This window comes from Camellia sinensis, chromosome 6, assembly GCF_055761805.1.
Source record: "Camellia sinensis isolate YWXY chromosome 6, ASM5576180v1, whole genome shotgun sequence".
In the NCBI taxonomy this organism is placed as follows: domain Eukaryota; kingdom Viridiplantae; phylum Streptophyta; class Magnoliopsida; order Ericales; family Theaceae; genus Camellia; species Camellia sinensis.
The window spans coordinates 126391405-126412085 of NC_138966.1; the positions used below are offsets into that span (position 1 = coordinate 126391405).

The following is a 20681-nucleotide window of genomic DNA, read 5'->3' on the forward strand; positions in this document are numbered from 1 at the left end:
ATTTTGTATCAAATTTTACTTTAATTTTTATATATAAAATTATAATAATCATTTTTTTATATTTTTAGTCAAATCTTATTTTAGTTCTTACATATAAAATCGTAACAGTCAATCCCCTATACTTATGGTCAAGTGTCGTTTTGCCCCTTCTATTATTCCATTATTTAAATTTTTAACAAAATTCAGTCATATAACAAATATGTGACTACGAAATGAGAGTAAAAAAGAAAAATCATTTTCATTTTTCACCAATATATACTTTGTTCCACGTGATATGCATGTGAGAATTATATAATACAATATATATGTGTGTGTCTGTTTAAGACGAAAACGTAAGAAAATGTAGTTTTTGAAATAAATAAAAAAATGCACTAGACAAATCAAAGACTCTATTACTATAGAAAACAAAATTTTATTATTCCAATTTTTTTTTAAATCCTAATTTACCTCCTTAATCGTTCACAATATTTTACGTTTTGTTTTAACTAAATACAATCAAAATTTGATGTAAATTTTAGGACAAAATGTGTATAGACAGGAAAATTTGGGTGATTTTTCTCTTTTACACTCATTTATAGTCATATGTTTGCCGCATTACTGACTTCTGTTAAAGACTTATATGACGGAGTAACAAAAGGAAGATATTGATATTTGACTAGTAATGCAAGGAGTTAACTGTCACGATTTCATAAGTACAGAGGGTTAACTGTCATGATTTCATGTGTAAGGACCAAAGTGAGATTTAATCAGAAATGTAGAGGGTTGAATATCACGATTTCATGTATATAGACCAAAGTGAGATTTGGTGCAAAGTGCAGGCTTACAAAGTGTAATTTATCCTATTTTTTATTCAAGAAATTTTAATTTATTGTAACTTTAAAAAAAAAATTACATATAATTGATAAATTTTATACATATTAATAATTAAAGTAATTTTATTTACATAACATAAATTTTCTAAAGGGGGATTTTTTTTAGAGTCCCTACTATTAAGTTTTTATAGCATAAAGGACATTCAATATTTTCATAATGTCTAATGTCCTTCACACATCGATCCAGAGAAATTTCAATCTAGAGAAAATTGAAATTTCTCTGGTTTGCACAAATTTCTCTAGTTTGCAAATTTCTCTGATTTGTACAAATTTCTCTGGTTTGCAAATCTCTTCAAGCTTTTATTTCAGACATTGAAACTGAAATGTTTTCATTGGAGTTCGATAAAATAAAGCTAATTGTGTGGTTGTGTTTCACGACGGTGGTGGTTGTTCGGTTTTCTAGCAGTGGTGGTGGTTATGTTGAGGGCGTGGTCTTGGGTTGTTTTGCATCGTTCGACGAACTTGAGGCGACCATGGACGGTGGTTCTCATAAGGAGAGTGTATTAGTGAAGAAGAGTTGAGAATTTTGATCTGGAAAGAGGGGTTTGTGATGAGGGGTTTCATTGATTGACGTTTTGGGTTGAAATTGACATCAATGGAACTACTGGGTTGTGAATGGAATGGAAGGGATGATTGATTAGCTCACTACTCCAAAAAATCGCTATTACAGAGAGAAGAGAGAGAACATGGGTGATGCAGGAGATGGGCTCTCTTTCTGCAATGGTACATGAGGAAACTCCACGATTTCTTCTTTGCTCTGGTGGACAAAGGCGGCGGTAGAGAAGAACCAGATGGTGGCGGAGGATTAAACAATGGCGAAGGTGGTGGAGCACACTCTCAACTTCGATGAAAGCAAACAAAACAGAGCTTGATTTGAGAAAATCAAATTTCTCTATGATATATGGGTATCAAGGGTTAAGGGACCTTAGATATTACAAAATAATATTATGGATCTCTTCCATTATTAAAAATAGGAGAAGGACCTTGCACTAATTTTTCCTTTTCTAAATACATTATATTACAATAATATCTTTAAATAAAAGAATTATTAAGGACAATGATTGTGTGTATTCAAAGAATTAATACATCAAAATACAAAATACATACATCAAAACACAAAATATTATATGTACACCATAATAGGAATAGACTTTCATAATCTTCTCAAATTTCCAATGAGACTCCTCCTTATGAGATAAGACTCTTGAAGCAAGAATTTTGAGTCAAAATTTTGAAATATATTTATATATATATATATATATAAGAAAGAAAGGAAGAAAATAAAAGAAGAAGAAAAAAAAGTTAAAAACAAAATAATAATAAAAAAAGGGGCAACCCTCAAAACCCGGTCTGGGTCACTGGTTTTGCCGGTTTGACCGTTGGGCCTTCTAGTTTTGCTCCCACTCTAGTTTTAGAGAGTTCGCTAGACCGGAATAAGGCCCTGTTCCCGGTCCGACCGGACGGTCCAGTCCAGATTTCAAAACATTGGTATCCATTGCTAGCATTGAAGATCTTGGATTATGATCTTCTGAAAATAGTGATTGTCACATTTGAATCTCACTTAAGTTAATTTTTGAATCTGAATCTCACTTAAGTTAATTTTTGAATCTGGCTTGACACTGATTGTCTGAACATATTATTATTATACAACAAAATATAATTGAACAATTGATTTTTTTAATCAACAAAAGAATGAAAACTTTATTAATGAAACGCACATACAATTTATGTGAATATTTATCAATAAAGGAGGCGCGAGTGCAAAGAGCATAGGTTCTCCTAGTTGAATAGTTATTAATATGTTCCAATTAATTCTGCTGAACAAAATAATAAGTTCATACTTTTTATGATGAATAATTTTAACTCATTTGGACTTATTATGTCTATCTTTTATGTATGAATATTTAATATTTGATCAATCTTAATAATTTGAAAAAAATAATTTTGTTCGCATATAAATATTTAAATATTGTATAAATGTTTAACTCTGATTATTTAAACGCGTAATGAACAAAATCATCATCCCAATGATTTTACAAATAAGGAAAAAAAAAAAGAAACAAAAAGTCCTGTTTGTAAACAGTAATTTGTCTTTTTCAATGTTGTATTGTTTCGAAGCAATAATCAAAGTGTCATCCATGATATGTAAATCTACATAATTGATTGATTTCAATGTTCTTTAAACCCTAAATTTTTAAATATAATAATAATATTTTAAGTTGGGGATAGAAGTACAGTAGAGAAAAGAATTTATCTATATTATAATGAAAAAAATGATGAAATGCACCCTTAGTTGTAATCTTTGTGTCTTTGGTTATGACTTATTATACTATTAGTTATGACTAATTGTGATATTTGTTATAATATTATTTTGGTTGTGATCCATGAGTTTTTTTGTTATACATTATGAGATATTTGATTATAATTCTTTATTTTATTTTATTTTATTTTATGTTTTTTAAAGTTATGACTCGTGTAAGATTAAATTATGGCATTTGTGGTAATCAAATCCACAAATGACGTAACTTATATATAATATACACCATAGCATTTATCATCTATGTGTGATGGTGTACATATAATATTTTGTATTTTGATGTATATAGTATTTTGTATTTTGATGTATGAATTCTTTGAATACACACTATCATTGTCCTTAATAATTCTTTTATTTAAAGATATTATTTTAATATAATGCATTTAGAAAAGGGTTAGAAAAGGGAAAATTAGTTTAAGGTTCTTCTCCTATTTTTAATAATGGAAGAGATTCAAAATATTATTTTGTAATGTCTAAGGTCCCTCAACCCCCGACACCCATATATTACAGAGAAATTTGATTTCCTCAAATCAAACTCTGTTCTACACTTGGCTATCATCGAAGTTGAGAGCGTGTTGCGCCACTTCCGCCGTCATCTGGTTCTTCTCTACCGCCGCCTTCGTCCACCGAAACAGAGAAGAAATTGTGGAGTTCCCTCATGCACCATTGCAGAGAGAGAGCCCATCTCCTACATCACCCATGTTCTCTCTCTTCTCTCTGTAATTGTGGTTTTTTAGAGTAGTGAGCTAATCAATCATCCATTCCATTTCATTCACAACCTAGTAGTTCCATTGATGTCAATTTCAACCCAAAATGCCAATCAATCAAACCCCTCACCGCAACCTCCTCTTTCTAGATCAAAATTCTCAAATCTTCTCTGCCAATACACTCTCTCCATGAGAACCACCGTTTGCGGTCGCTTCAAACTCGTTGAACAATGCAAAACAACCCAAGACTACGCCCTCGACATAACCACCACCACCCCCGTGAAACATAACCACACAATCAGCTTTATTTTATCAAACTCCAATGAAAACATTTCAGTTTCGGTGTCTGAAATAAACACTTGAAGAGATTTGCAAACCAGAGAAATTTCAGCTTTTTTCTGGATTGAAATTTCTCTAGATCGATGTGTGAAGAACCTTTAGACATTATGAAAATATTGAATGTCCTTTATGCTATAAAAACTTTAATACGAGGGACCCTAAAAAAAATCCCCCTCTAGAAAATTTATGTTATGTAAATAAAATTACTTTAATTATTAATATGTATAAAATTTATCAATTATATGTAATTTTTTTAAAAGTTATAATAAATTGAAATTTCTTGAATAAAAAATATGATAAATTACACTTTGCAAGCCCGCACTTTGTACCAAATTTCACTTTAGTCTATGTACTGAAATCGTGATAGTCAACCCTCTACATTTTTGATTAAATTTCACTTTGGTCTTTACACATGAAATCGTGACAGTTAACTCCCTGCGCTTATGAAATCATGACAGTTAACTCCTTGCACTTATGAAATCGTGACAGTTAACTCCTTGCATTACTAGTCAACTATTAATGTGTCTCTTTTGTTACTCCGTCATATAAGTCTTTAACAGAAGTCAGTAATACGACAAATATATGACTATAAATGAGGGTAAAAGAGAAAAATCACCAAAATTTTCCTGTCTATACACATTTTGTCTTAAAATTTACATCAAATTTTGATTGTATTTAGTTAAAAACAAAACGTAAAATATTGTGAACGATTAAGGAGATAAATTAGGATTTTTACAAAAATTGGAATAATGAAATTTTGTTTTCTACAGTAATAGATTCTTCAATTTGTCTAGTGCATTTTTTTATTTATTTCAAAAACTACATTTTCTTACATTTTCGTCCTAAACACACACACATATATATTGTATTATATAATTCTCACATGCTTATCACGTAGAACAAAGTATATACTGGTGAAAAATGAAAATGATTTTTCTTTTTTACTCTTATTTCGTAGTCACGTATTTGTTATATGACTGAATTTTGTTAAAAACTTAAATAATGGAATAATAGAATGGACAAATAGATATTTGACCATAAGTATAGGGAATTGACTGTTACGATTTTATATGTAAGAACTAAAGTATAGGAGATTGATTGTTACGATTTTATATGTAAGAACTAAAGTAAGATTTGACTTATAAAAAATTAATTATTATAATTTTATATATAAGGATCAAAGTAAAATTTGATACAAAATATGGAAATGCAAAGTTCATCCTAAAAAATGAGAAATACCATCTTCCAAACACGACAGCAAATAGCAAGCCTTAAATCCACCCAAAAAGAAATCCCTATTTTCTCAATGTTCTTACATCTTTCCCCAGCCTCGCCAAACACCACCGCTCAGCTAGCTTCTCCAAGTTGAACGATTCACAAACACACAAACCAAAAAAAAAAAGAAAAAAGAGAAAGCTTGAACTGCTAAAAAAAGTAGGCATGAAACGAAAGAGGAATCAGAGGAAAAAGAAAGTAATCGATGATGGTGAAAAAGAAGAAGAAGAAGAAGAAGAAGAAGAAGAAGACAAAGACAGAATCAGCAGTTTACCAGATTCCATTCTTCACGAAATCCTCTCTTCCATGGACGACCTCGCCTCCGCAATTCAGACCTGCGTGCTGTCAAAACGATGGAGGTATGTTTGGACTTCCCTCCCCAACCTCCGCTTCGATTTCGATCAACTAGATGAGGTCAGAATGTCTCGTTTCAAACGCTTCGTCAATCAGGTATTGTCTCTCCGAGATAACAACTCCAATGTCTACAGATTCTACTTCTCGTCCGGTTATCTTGTTGACCCCTGCCTGTTCAAGAAATGCATATCTTACGCAGTTCGCCACAATGTTCAACAACTCCATCTCAACGCATTTGGTTATACAGAGCTCGATGATTTTCCTCTCTGCTTCTTTAACTATGCCTCTTTAAAAGAACTTAAATTGGCCAATTGTGGCAACAATAGTATGCTTCTGGACAAGCCCTTGCGATTTCCGGCATTAAAGACTTCGCATCTTAATCGTTTCGGACATGACTCTGCCAATTTCATCACTCAGACTGTTGGGAATTGTCCCAATTTGGAAACTTTGATTTTGGATTGCTTATACCTTAATTGTTTTATGCTGTGTTTGGTTGGGAATTTGGAAAGAGATTTGGAAAGAGAAACAGAAAAGATAGGTGAAATAAGAATAAAATATACCTATATTTCACCGAATTTCACACCCCTTTTCCCTTTTCATTTCTAAATCACTCCCCAAATCTCCCAACCAAACACGGCATTAATATCACTGCCCCTAAACTTAGGAAGTTGGAATTATGTTACGCTGAAGATTCTCTTGGACTGTATTATGAATCGGAGATTGTGATTTCCGCACCTAGACTGACTTCATTCAAGTTCGAAGGTTATGCTTCGCCTGTCTTTTCTCCGGCCAGCTTTCCCTGTTTGGACCATGTATATGTCGATGTGATCCCAATGTTTTATAGGTTTCAGCTTGCTTCAATCGTCAAGGAAAGGATGCCACTCAATGTGATCAATATGCTTGGACAGCTTCGAGAAGCAAAATCCATTACACTGTCCCTGTCGACGCTTGAGGTAATTTGATACTATTGATTGTATTGTTGAACCATCTCTCATGTGCTTTAGCTAAAAATTGGATTTTAAATAATATGTCATAAAAATACATTACTGTTATTTGGTAAGTTCAAGATGTGATGTTATGCTGAGTTTCTCACATGCCACCTTCGTAATTTAGCCAACATGGCTGCAGTGAAATTGAAATTTGAAATTGTGCTTTTATCTCAAAGTGAAATCGTCACTTGAATGCATGCTTTTACACAAAAATTATATTGCAAATGGAACATGCATCTCCAGACTCCATTCAGCGTCATTGAACCAAAATCCGAAATCGTCAAAGCGAAATCGTCACTTGAATGCATGCTTTTACACAAAAATTATATTGCAAATGAAACATGCAACATTACCCTCGGTCACATGTGACCCCTTTTACGACAGTTACTACTATCTGATGTCTTGTTTTTTAGGCCATCTGTTCGCAAATGCCAGGAATTTCGCTTTATCTGTATCCGTATTGTATCGTATCCATATCCATGCTTCCCAGGGGCGGGTGGAAATTACAGTGGATGAATTGAAGGATGCTTTCTCCAGACTCCATTCAGCGTCATTGAACCAAACCCATCACATTGTCTAGGGATTAAGAAAGTCTTTTTTTAGCTAGGGTTTCACAGGGTGAACTCGAGGAATGATGGTAGCTTACATATATTGCTTCTTTGATGTCCATGAAGGGAATGCATCAGCAATTGATTTGTTCAGTCAGATTCTAGTTCTGGTGTCGATAGAAGTATGAGAATGACATGTGGACTGGAAGTCCTTCCTCAAGTGTCCAAGAGCTAGCGCTGTAGTAAATTCTCGCATTGATTTACCATTTTGATTCGTACCAAATTCTTATGTGGTGAAGCCCTTGAGATATCACATTTGTTCTCCACCTTGATCACTGAAAAAAGGAATCAGATATACTAAAAGCCTTGTCTATTAGTTGTGCATCTTTTACAGCCTTCCACTTTCAAAGATGAAAAAATTTAATTGCCGAGCTTACTTCTAGCTTCCCCAATTTTGGAGTTATGAAGTTCGGTTGTTTAAGAAGTTTGAGATGCAAAAAAAATTTCCCCAGTCATCAACTTTGGGAATTTCCATAACTTTTGTAGTTTATTTTATTTTTTAAATTACAATTCTGCATTTGACAATCGATTGTAAATTTCTATTTATTATCACTAGAATGTTAATGATATGAAAAGCTATAGTTATACTTTCATTGAGTTGATTAAACTCTCAAACATAGCACAAAACAAGGAAAGATTCTAAGCTCAAATCTCATTGCTTGTCCAATAATAAATTATATCCATGTGTTTATTCACTCTTGGGGAGGAGTTTGGCCACACATGAGGTGCGGTGCTTCTTAGTTTATAAATTATAACTGCTTTTAGGAGTAATTGGCTCACCTTTGTGGACTAGGATGGCAAATAACTATCTTAGTAAACTGTCTGCTTTTGTAATTTTTTGAAATTAGTAACAAGATTGCTATGATACCCTTGGTAGTGCATTTCCATAGATTATGATGTTCCATCCAATTTTTACCAAATATTATAGTATGGTAGTCATTTAAATCAAATTGAGTAGTTACAAATAGTCATGCTGAATTTCGATTGTGGTATATCGTAGATATTTGCTGCACTTCCAGCCTCATATATAACAATGTACAATTTGTTGTAGGCATGTGGATCATATATAAAAATAAATAAGCACTCACCAACTACTACTTGTTATTGCCTAATTCTATCTTTAAATTGTCTTAGCTATTGAGTACAAATTAATTTTCTGTTTTTATTTGTTTTGCATATGGTAAGGTTCTTGCAATGGATCCTGATTCTCTCAGAAGTCATCCTTCTCCATTTCACAAGTTGAAGCATCGACAGTTGACACAAGGAGGATCATCGTCGTCTTTATCTCTACCGCTAAATGTGATTAACTACTTGAGCCAAGGTTTATCATGTGGCGGAACCTTGGTTATGAACTTCTTCCCTAGGTAATAATCGATCCATTTTTATACATGTTTGTACCCTTTAAAATGCACATGCCTTGTGTAAATAATTTTAAAAGTTAAAATTTGGTACAAACTACCTTGTTCAACTCATGATCTAATCTTTACTTTGATTTTGTTTTTTTTGTTTTGTTTTTTATGTCCTTAGGTGTAAATGGAAAGCATTCACAATGAAAAATGGTAAGTGTTAAGAATACTGATTAGCGTTCTCATTTGTCATGTCTATGAATCCTGTGCTTGTGATTCTTTTTCTAAAATTATATTTCTTTTTCTTTTTCTTTTTGTAAATTTATTTTTTATTTTTTTTCTTCTTTTCTTGAACGCAGTAAGTGGCAATAAATTGTCAACTCCATGCTTTAATACCATAGATTTCAAGCAGTCTGGTAATTATGAATGATTTATTGTTGGGAATCAAAAAATGTTGGCAAACTTGATCATGTTATGTGATATCTTGAAGACGCATTATGATACAATAACAAAAAATTCTACGGTAAAATATTTGCAAACATTGTAGAAACTTGGAAAGAACCTTCATGTAGATGACATGGAACATGTGAATATTTGTAGCTATCAAATTGTTTCAGTAAGAAAAACCAAACTTTAGAGTTGCAAGTAAATTTAAATCCAAAAATTTAGATTGGTTTCTATCAGGGAAAGTCTTTCATGATTTATAAGGTTCAAAAAATTTCAGTACGTGGCTGAAATTTGATGGGTTTAGGGAGAGTGGAAAAATGGTGAAAGTGCTATAAGGTGTAGGAGAACTAGGTTTCATTTTAGTTGCACCGAGCCTAAGGTTGAGGCCGTCTTGACAAACATTAATCAACGTTGATTTCCTCTTTCTACCAATAAATAAATAAATAAAACAATTAGTTATTTTAATATACGTGATTTTATATATGTATAATGTAGTTGTATTGATATTTATTTATTTCATTTTAAACACTGTGTATATTTTTATTTGTATATGCATATATAAAATTATTTAATATTTAAATAAAAATAATCTTATGATTCTCAATTTGATATGATTCATATTTCACTTATTTAGCAAATTGATTCTCAATTAGATTCATGATTTGACAACAATGGCCTGGGATACATGACAACATATTATTCGTCTCTATTATTTCTTTAATAATTAGTTCCTAAACTAATCATGAGTATCCATATAGACTATGAAGCACGGACACCTCCCCGGAGCCTACGTACGAGTGTCGGACATGGACACAAGTCAGACACGCTGTGGACAGGTGTTCGACACTCTCCCTAACGTGTCCCATTTTTTTTTATTTTATTTTTTTGAATTTTTCTAGTCGGACATGAGGTGGATACGCGATGACACGTTTCAGACACACGCGAGGTGGATCGAAGAAGCCCTAACTTGTTGGAGAGAGAGAGAGAGAGAGAGAGAGAGAGGGAAGAGATTGAAGAAGCCCTAACCTGTATCGTGATGACATGTTTTTTTGTCTCTCTGTTCTTCTTCTTTTCATCTTCTCCTCTTTTGATTTCGTCTTCTCCTCTTCATTTCTTCTTATTCTCCTCCCTCTTTTGAATTCATTTCTCTTCCCTCCCTCTTGTGATTTCGTTTCTCCCTTTTCTTGATTTCATTTTTCTTTTTTGTTTCCATTTTGTTCCTCTTTTTTTGTTTCCTTTTTTTTTCCCTTTTTTTTTTGATTTCGTTTCTCCTTTTTTTTTTAATTTTTTTTTTATATTTCGTTTCTTTCCTTTTTTTATTTCCCCTCGCTTTTTTATTTCCTTTTTTCTTTGATTTCCTTTTTTTTTTGGTATGCTTTTTTTTTTCTTTTTCACATGGGGTTTCTATCTTTGTGTTTCCTAAAATTCATAGAACAAATTATTTTTATTTGGAAAAAATTAATTTTTATTAAATTTTTTAGGTAATATGTTTATTAATTTTATTATTATTGTAATTTTATAGGAACCGATTTTTTTTTTTTTAATTTTTTTTTTAGAGCTTTCTTTCTTTTGTCTGTGCCCATCTATCTACTATTACGTACATATAATAAATAAATGAAATTATATATATTAAACGTGTCCCAGCGTGTCGCTTTCCTTATTTTTTGAAAATTTGCGTGTTCGCATGTCCATGTCATGTCCCGTGTCGCGGTCCTGTGTCCATGTCCATGCATAATAGCATATAGACATGATACAAAACAGTGACAAAAAATTGGTGACACAGCATTTCTTCTAATAATTCCTTCTTACACCTTTGGCTCTTAGGGTCATTTTGTGTTGTGCAAATTGCGATTGGAGTATCTCAAGTAACAGTAATGCTATAGAGCCCGAATATAGAGGCTCGAATTTGGCTCGAAATTAGGGGAAGAAGAAGGAGGAGGAGGAGGAGAAGAAGGAGAAGAAGAACTCAACTGGAGGAGCCAACAAAATCGGGCGGAGGTGGAGGTGGAGGTGGAGGCGGAGGTGGATGCGGAGGCGGCGGCGGGCGGAGGCAGAGGTGGAGACGGGGCTGCGATGCCGACGAATGACGAGGGATGAGCTGCGAGATCGGCCGACGAGCTGGGACGCCGACAGGCTGCGATGCCGACGACGACCTGCGTTCTCGCTCTCGCTCTCGCCTCTGTGTTCTTCTCTCTCTCGCCTCTGCAACGAAGAAGAAGAAAGAAAAGGAAGAAAAAAAAAAAAATTAAAATCAAAACCCAAAACGACGTCGTTTTGGGTTTTGAGCTCTGTTATTAGAATCTCACGATTCACGATTCGATTCACGATTCGATACGCAATTTTTGCAAAATCAATACGAATCTATGAGTGAATCTATTTTGGAAGTGAATCTCTATTGAATCACACGATTCACAATCGATTCACGATTCGATTCACTTTTTACGATTCATGCAATTTTTAAAATTATTGTGTTCGACATATTTTCGACTCATTTTTTTCATCTTTTTAGTGAAAATGACATAATACAACTTCTAATAGCATTTAATACCAAAATAATCAACATATATATATGATTTTTTGTTATTTTAGTGATCATGGAGTTTTTTATAGGATCCAATCAGATTCAGTTAGACCTAACATATTTTTAACCTTTCTTCTTATTTTTTTCTCCTTCAAAAAATTGTAATATATCTTTTAAAGATGTTTAAGATTAAAGTTACACTATGAATTATCTATTACTATTTTATTAAATTGAATATTACATGTATGAGGTCAGTTATACCATTTAAAATGTTTTAGGCTTTAAAATAAAATATCCTAAATAATTCTTTCTTATTATTTGCTCACTCTTACTTAAAAAAGTATATATGCTTATTGTCCAAATATCAATATCGTTGTTAACTATTGTTACTTTAGAAATTAATAGTTTGTCTATTTGGTTATTATCTTTATTAAGAATGGTTGATAAAAAATATCTATAAAAAAAATAAAAAATAAAAAATAAAAAAAAGAAGATAAGATGGTGATTTTACATAAGAACCTTTGTTAACTTCTTACCTATTAAATTATGTGATTATCATTCAAAATAACATTTTTTGTTGATTTAAGTCTAAATATTTTATATTCATAAGATATATTTAACATCTAAATGTGTAGATATATGTTTTTAAGTAATTTAGAAAAAGTGACCGAATCTTTACGATTCACGATTCGATTTGATTCGCGATTCGGTACGAGGCCATTTCGATTCACGATACGAATCCCGATTTGACAACTATGGTTTTGAGCCAAATTCGAGCCACTAATTTCGGGCCCTCAAACATTATTCCTCAAGTAATAAATGTGTGTTGGTACATATCGTAGGCTGTGTTTGAACCCGTACAATTTGAGTCTCTCTTACCCTGAACCTTCCGATTAGATGAAGTTATCAACGGTTAATCTCCAATTGATTTATGTACTGGGGCACAACAACAAGGCCTGTTTGATTAGTAGGATTAATAATGATGGAATTAACAATTTATGAGATTAGTGAAGGATTGGTTATCAGTTGGCTTAGCGAGATACATAATGCTCACTTATTCTCATTTGTTTTGTAGTATATGTGGATATGTATGTGTTATTAGTCATAGGATTACAAAATCCGTTAATTTTGTTGGATAGAATGGCCAATGAAATATAATCCAAATAATAAAATTTGCAACCAAACAATGAAATGTGAATCTCATAGATTAAGGCCTCGTTTGGGAACATGCTTTTGTAATAATTTTTTGGCTTTTTGGCTAAAATATGATGTAAAAAAACTAGTATGTTTGGGATGACTTTTTGGTTTTTTACGAAAAGATGTGCAAAAAGTAGATAGAAAAGGGAATCTTTGACTTTTTGGTATGGGCGGTTCGCTTTTTGATTTTTTTAGTAACTTTTTGACTTTTTGACTAAAAAAGGCACTTGCCAAATGAGGCCTAATAATCCAAATTCTATGCTATAATACGTCCAATCAAACAAGCCCCAAGAGGATTGCCGTACTTGCTTATATATAAAATTAGTTTCAAGTTTTGGATGTAGATATTATTTTTACAGAATCGTGCTTTAATTCATAGATATTATATTTCATGCTGTTATCACTGTTTGTGCATATCAATCTTCGTAAATCCTTCAAGTTCAGCTCCAAATAGTGAGTAGCCCCCAGTAGTTCTAGGGTAGTTCTAAATAGTTTTTAAGTAAACTGTAAGTATGGGGTGGTTGAATTGCATTTAGTGAGAGATGTGGGTTATTGGTTTCTTGGTTGTGGAAGGAGCGGAATGCTAGATTATATCGGATAATTATAGGGACTCGAGAACTATTGTTGAACAGACTGAAAGGAATGTTAGAGCTTGACCTTGCTTACTCAAAGGTATTGCACACAATCAGCCGAACAGATGGTTGCGACATAAATGGAGGCTACTAGACTATTTTTGCAAATGGTGAATGCTACTTGTTGTTGAGTTTGCCAATACATTGTATGGATTGTTGGGAACGGTTTTGTATTGGCATTTTCTATGTGTGTTCGGTTTGGCGATGTTCTTGGATGGCTCCATCCTCCAAGATGGTTTCAATACAAAGGTAGCCCCTTCTGTGGTGTATATATTTTGATATATCTAGTAGGTGCTTATTTTCATGGGGTAAAAAAAGAAGTTTCTTGGTGGTGTAATCACATGAATGGTTGTTTTGGAAGGTCGGTAGCAGTCATGTTCCCTTCTAATTGTGATGTATTTGCATTTGAGTTTGTATTTCATGGTTGTTCGTATGATTTATGGGCTGGATCTATTTACACCCTGTAATTAATTTGTACTCTTACACCTTCCATAATTTTTTGTCATATTCATATTTTCTAAAGGGGTAAATTACACTATTTCTCCCAAGTAATGAGAAAATTGGATTGAGCTTCACCAATTTGATGTAATTACACTGGATTTGGATTCACCACAGTAGCAATAATATAAATGGTTTAACAGGCGTAACAAAACTATATTTATTGAGAAATTATACTTATCGACGTCTTTATCTCCTACTTCTAAATGTGATTAACTATTTGACCCAAGGTTCCTCATATGGCGAAACCTTGGTTATGAACTTCTTCCCTAGGTAATAATTGATCCATTTTTATTCATGTTTGTACCTTTTAAAATGCACATACCTTATGTAACTAATTTTAAAAAGTTAAAATTTGGTACAAACTGCCTTGTTCAAATTATGATCTAATCTTAACTTTGATTTTGTTTTTTTATGTCCTTAGGTGTAAAGGGAAAGCATTCATAATGAAAAATGGTAAAGTTTTAAGAATACTGATTAGCATTCTTATTTGTCATGTCTATGAATCTTGTGCTTGTGATTCTTTTTCTAAAATTCTATATCTTCTCTTTTCCTTTTTCTTTTTGTAAAATTATTTTTTAATTTTTTTCTTCTTTTCTTGAATGCAGTAAGTGGCAATAAATTGTCAACTCCATGCTTTAATATCATAGATTTCAAGCAATTTGGTAATTATGATGACTGATTCATTGTTGGGAATTAAAAATGTTGGCAAACTTGATCATGTTACGTGATATCTTGAAGATGCATTATGATACTACAACAAAAAATTCTAACATTTGCAAACATTGTAGAAACTTGGAAAGGACCTTCATGTAGATGACATGGAACTTATGAATATTGGTAGCTATCAAATTGTTTGAGTAAGAAAAAACAAACTTTAGAGTTGCAAGTAAATTTAAATCCAAAAATTTAGATTGGTTTCTATAAAGGGAACTCTTTCATGATTTATAAGGTTCAAAAAATTTCAGTATGTGGCTGAAATTGGATGGGTTTGCGGAGAGTGGAACAATGGTGAAAGTGCTATAAGGTGTTAGGAGAACTAGGTTTCATTTTAGTTGCATGAAGCAAGAGCGGGGGAGGATGTGGGGGCGGGGGAGCCTCACACATAGAAGAGCCTAAGATTGAGACTGTCTTGAGAAGCATGAATCAATATTGATTTCCTCTTTCAGCCAATAAATAAAAAGAATAAATGATTAGTTATTTTAATAAATGTGAGTTTACATATATATGTATATATATATAATGTAGTTGTCTTGATATTTATTTATTTCATTTAAACACCCCATATTTTCTTATTTGTGCATGCATGTATAAAATTATTTAATATTTAAATAAAGCAAATCTTATGATTCACAATTCGATATGATTCATGATTCATGATTCACTTATTTAGTAAATCGATCCTTGATTAAATTAATGATTTGACAACAATGGCCTGAAATACATGACAAGATATTATTCGTCTCCAATATTTCTTTAATAATTATTTCCAAACAAGAAACTAATCATGAGTGTCCATATAGACACGATACAAAATAGTGACAAAAAATTGGTGACACCTAATAATTCTTTCTTACACCTCTGGCTCTTGGGGTCATTTTGTGTTGCGCAAATTGCGATTGCAGTATCTAAAGTAGTAAATGTGTGTTGGTGCATATCATTGGCTGTGTTTGAACCCCTAAAGTTTGAGTCTCTCATAACTGAACCTTCCAATTAAATGAAATTATCAGCAGTTAATCTCCAATTGATTTATGTACTAGGGCACAACATCAAGGGCCTGTTTGATTAGTAGGATTAATAGTGAGGGAATTAATAATTTATGAGATTAGTATAGGATTGGTTATCCAGCTGGATTAGCGAGATACATAATGCTCTCTTATTCACGTTTGTTTTGTAGTAGATATGGATATGTATTTGTGTTATTAGTTGTAGGATTAAAAAATTTGTTATTTTGTTGGATAGAATGGCCAGTGAAATCTAATCCAAAAAATAAAATTTATAACCAAACAATGAAATGTGGATCTCATAGATTAATAATCCAAATTCTATGGTATAATACGTCCCATCAAACAAGCCCCATAAGGATTGTCATGCTTACATATAAAATTAGTTTCAAGTTTTGGATGTAGATATTATTTACTACATTGTGCTTTAATTCATAGATATGTTGTTTTCCAATATTATTTCATGCTGTTATCACTGATTGTGCAGATCAATCTTCCAAAATCCTTCAAGTTTGGCTCCAAATAGTGAGAAGCCCCCTGTAGTTCTAGGGTAGTTGTAAATAGTTTTTAAGTAAACTGTAAATATGGGATGGTTGTAAATGTGGGTTATTGGTTTCTTGGTTGTGGAAGGAGCAGAATGCTAGATTATATCGGATAATTGCAGGGACTCTAGAACTATTGTTGAAGAGATTGAAACAAATGTTAGAGCTCAACTCTGCTTACACAGAGCCTGACAGATGGTTGCAAGGTAAATGGAGGCTACTAGACTTTATCTTTGCAAATGGTGGATAGTTTAGTAAATGCTACCTATTATTGAGTTTGCCAAAATATCTTATGAATTAATGGGAATGTTATTGGTTTTGTATTGGCATTTTCTATGTATGTTGGTTTAGCTGATGTTCTTGGGTGGCCCCATCCTTGTAGATGGTTTCCACCCGTTTGTTAATTATATATTTAGTTAAAAAGTCGAACAATTATTATAAGTTGTTACATCATTCTTTATTTTTCTGTACATCTTTTCATAAAGTCAAAAAGTTATTAAAATAGCACGTTTCCAAAGGAGTACATGTATGATATATCAATATCTCTTAGATTCAGTTCAATAAGATGAGTTGAAAAATTAATTCCAAAAAAAGCCCAGTAAAGCCAAAATTAAATAAAAATAGTAGAATTTTTTGGCTTATTTTGACCTTTTCAAAAAAAAAAAATTTAATTGTAGAATTATTATTTTTTTCACTTGTTAGATTTGCCTATACAAAACGGATTAGAAAAGTAAAAAAATTGATAAAGTACAAAAAAAAAAAAAAAAAAAAAAAACCAGTAAGTGTTGCGAAGCACCCTGAGAAAAAAGAAAAACACATTTTAAAACAAACATACCATGTTTGGCGAGATTTAAAATGTTTTTTCTTAATTTTGTTTTGAGTAAAAAAGGTTTAGAATTTTTTACTTTTTCAGTCTATAAAGGTTTGAAAAGTTATATATATATATATATGAAAAGAAGTCAACTATGAACAAAAAAAAATAGAGAAAGATTTACTTAAAATATGAATTGTTTCTTATAATTTTAAAAATTATATCCCCTCTTTAGGTTTTTAATTGCATAATAAATTACACATTTTATTAATAAATTATCAAGTCAATTAATAATTTTTACTGATGTCAGAGATATATTGGCCCTGTATGGTAGAGCTGTGAGAAAGTGCTTATTGGCCCTGTTTGGTAGAGCTGTGGGAAAGTGCTTATGGCTTATGCCTAAACAGCTTATAGCTTATAACTATGAACATAAGTTGATTTCTGACTTATAAATTAAGCATCTCCTGCCTCACTCAAAGAATAAGCTGATTTCTGACTTTCAAAAAGTTATAAGCTATAAGTTATAAGCTAAACCAAACACATTAAAATAGCTTAAGGCTTCGTTTGGGAAGCCATGGTTTGGGCTTTTTTGGCTATTTTAGCCACAAAAAACAAAATAGGCTATTTTAGCCATAACAAACAAAACATCACATCCAACCCATAATCATTACATTCTTCTCTCACAAAAAAACTCAAAAAAGCCAAAAAGCCAAAAAGTCCTTCCCAAACCAAGCTTTTAAGCCCAGGCTAAAATAGCCAAAAAAGCCAAAAAGCCAACCCACTTCCCAAACGGAGGCTAAATTAAACTGAAAGTAGAAATAAGCTGCTTTTAAGTTCTGCCAAACAGGCACATTTTGATTAACAATTTAAATAATTTTATTGTTGTATAGGAGAATAGTTAGGAATTTTATTTTTTTTTGTTAATTCTGTTAAATAAAAAAATTTAACGATACAGTATTTGTCATTTTCAAAAACACATGAGACAAGTCGTATTTTAAGTAAATTTCAATAATGTATTTATAATTTTACCCAAAATTCAAACTTCAGTTTGAATTTTTAATAACAAAAAATAATTATTTTAGCCTTTGTTGATGAAAAGAATAAAAAAGCTCTAAAGATTTGTTGATGAAAATATATCACAGGTTTCCTTAGATATAGTTTATTGGTTTTATTGTAACAACAATGATTCATCCCCCTTTTCTCCCACCCTCTTTGACCTCCTCTCTCTCTTATTGGTTATCTTTTCTTTTTCTTTTTCTTTTTTTTCCTGCTCCTCCAATCACCATCCGCCACGTGGCAAAGGGGGGTGAGGGGGTGACCCCCAAAAGGGGGTTCCAAGCATTATTCTCATTGTAATACGGTAGATTAAAATCAAATCAAATGTATAACAAAAAAATTAATGTAAATTAAATGGAATTTTTTAAATATGCCAAAATAAATGTAATTGAAATGAAATTTTTTAAATGAAATTTAATAAATGTATCATGTACTTTATACATGATTTAATTTTTTGTAAATTCCTAACAAAATATTAACTATAATAAGATAATACTGCAAGGAGTTGACAGTTAATATATTTTTATATTTTTAGTATTTTTTAAAATAATTTAATCTTTTTTTTTTTTTACTTTTTAGATCCACTTAATCTTGACTATGTACGGAATCTTTGTATTTTTTTATTTTTGATAATTTAAAAAAAATTCAAAAAAAATTATATTTTGTAAGTGTGTCTAAATTAAATGTATCTAAAAAAAAAATTTTTGTGTAAAATATTAAAAAAATCACGGAAAAAAAAAATAATTTTCAAAAAAATAGAGTAAACCAAACAGTGTGAATAATGTTTTAAGGTGGAAATAGAATTATAATGGAGAAAAAAAAATGCGGTAAAGTAATAGATAATGAATAATATTATGAACGTAGCATGTTAGATTATAATGAAAATTTGAGCCACTTTTGAGCCACAAAATTTGAGTTACGAGACATTTTCCAAAAAAAACCACTTTCTTTCCAATTTTTTTTTTAGATTTTTTTTAAAAAAATTATATGGAATTTTTTACTTTTCTAATCCCTTTTGTATAAGCAAATCTGCAAAGGAGAAAAAAAAAATTTCTACAATTTCAATTTTTTGTATTTGAAAAAGTAACCAAAAAAAAAAGTCTACTATTTTTATATACTTTTAGTTTTACTGGGATTTTTTTGAAATTAATTGCTTTAATTTTTCAATTTATCTTGTAGAGCTGAATCTAAGAACCGAAATCATTCTAATTTTTTTTTAAAAAAAAAGTTCATTAAAAACAAAATACACCACAATTAGAAGGGAACATGACTGCCACCTACCTTCCAAAACAACCATTCCTGTAATTAAAAAGATCGAAATACACCAAGGGTGGAATCAATCTAGGAGGACGGCACCACCCAAAAACATCAGCTAAACCAACATACATAGAAAATGACAATACAAAAACCAACAACATTGCCATTAATCCATAAGATATTTGGACAAACTCAATAATAGGTAGCATTTACTTAACTATCCACCATTTAGTAGCCTCCATTTACCTTGCAACCATCAATGTCTTGTACTAGCAGTATTACTATTGCAAGTCTAGCGAACTTTGTTATGCATATACTCTCTTTATAAAAAAATTAGACTCAGGAAAATATGAAGAATAAATGCAAAGATGAAGAAGAAAATGACTAATTCTCTATGCAAATTGAAGTGAGGGAGATAGAATTTATAGATTCTCCCATGACTCTTCAGAAAGGTTGTGACCCTTCAAAAGGACACACCATTTCATCTCAAGAGACACAACTGTTGGAGTAAATTTTAATTCAAATTTTTCAACAATCACCCACATGAATGAAATTTATGGAAAGGACATGCAACAACATACAGACAAAGATAGAGTACATTAAGGAATACCCTACATCGGGATAGGTAGCTTTTGGCTTTGATCCTTCTCTAGTAAAAGCCTATCGAACTCACTAGCTAATCAGTGGATGTGATTTCTTGAACTATTCAGCCGTTTGTATAAGCCAAGACAATAGAATTCACACAGAATATCTCCAGACACAGTTTATTTCTCACGATTATGCCCATTTTGGCCTTAGGCATTTCCTGGTATTTCATGAGTGCTTTAGAGAATTTTGCCTTATCAATTCTCATAGAAGCGGCCACTTTACACTCATATAGGTGATCCTTATTTCGAGTCTCTTAAATACTCATCTTGAAAGATACCCCTCTAGGGTTTTCAAGATATAAGTGATCATTAAGAGCATAACTTACCCTAAGTCCCCTACATACAACACATGTTGCAGATATCACTCTCATCATAGAAATGGATAGGAGATAGACTCCTTTAGTGATTTCTGGTGAGCCACACATAACTTAGTTGTCCTTTTGAACTTAGTTCTTGGGATCTCCAATCATCTAATTAGGATTACCATTATGATGACGCTGATGTAATAGGTTTTAATCACATTCCCCTCGATAAACTTTCCC

The 20681-nt window shown here is 31.8% G+C and overlaps 2 protein-coding genes across 5 annotated transcripts; both read left to right on the forward strand.

The window, feature by feature from the left end:
• The first annotated feature begins 5472 nt into the window (after nt 1-5472).
• On the forward strand, nt 5473-16697 carry LOC114257495 (uncharacterized). Of its 4 annotated transcripts, none has more exons than XM_082874713.1 (6): nt 5497-6817; nt 8647-8825; nt 8989-9020; nt 10013-10090; nt 14527-14558; nt 16314-16697. In XM_082874713.1, exons 1-5 carry the CDS (start codon nt 6698-6700, stop codon nt 14547-14549), a joined length of 432 nt encoding a protein of 143 aa, XP_082730839.1. In that variant the 5' UTR covers nt 5497-6697; the 3' UTR covers nt 14550-14558; nt 16314-16697. The 4 variants fall into 4 exon arrangements, with proteins under 4 accessions (XP_082730841.1, XP_082730839.1, XP_082730840.1 ...); XM_082874716.1 differs by lacking the exon at nt 10013-10090 and having other exon boundaries at nt 5504-5869; nt 5999-6817; XM_082874715.1 differs by lacking the exon at nt 10013-10090 and having other exon boundaries at nt 5473-6817.
• On the forward strand, nt 5676-6337 carry LOC145793563 (F-box/LRR-repeat protein 25-like). Its single transcript, XM_082876418.1, has 2 exons — nt 5676-6189; nt 6282-6337. The coding sequence occupies exons 1-2, from the start codon at nt 5676-5678 to the stop codon at nt 6335-6337; spliced, it is 570 nt and encodes a 189-aa protein (XP_082732544.1).
• Nucleotides 16698-20681: the final 3984 nt, after the last annotated feature.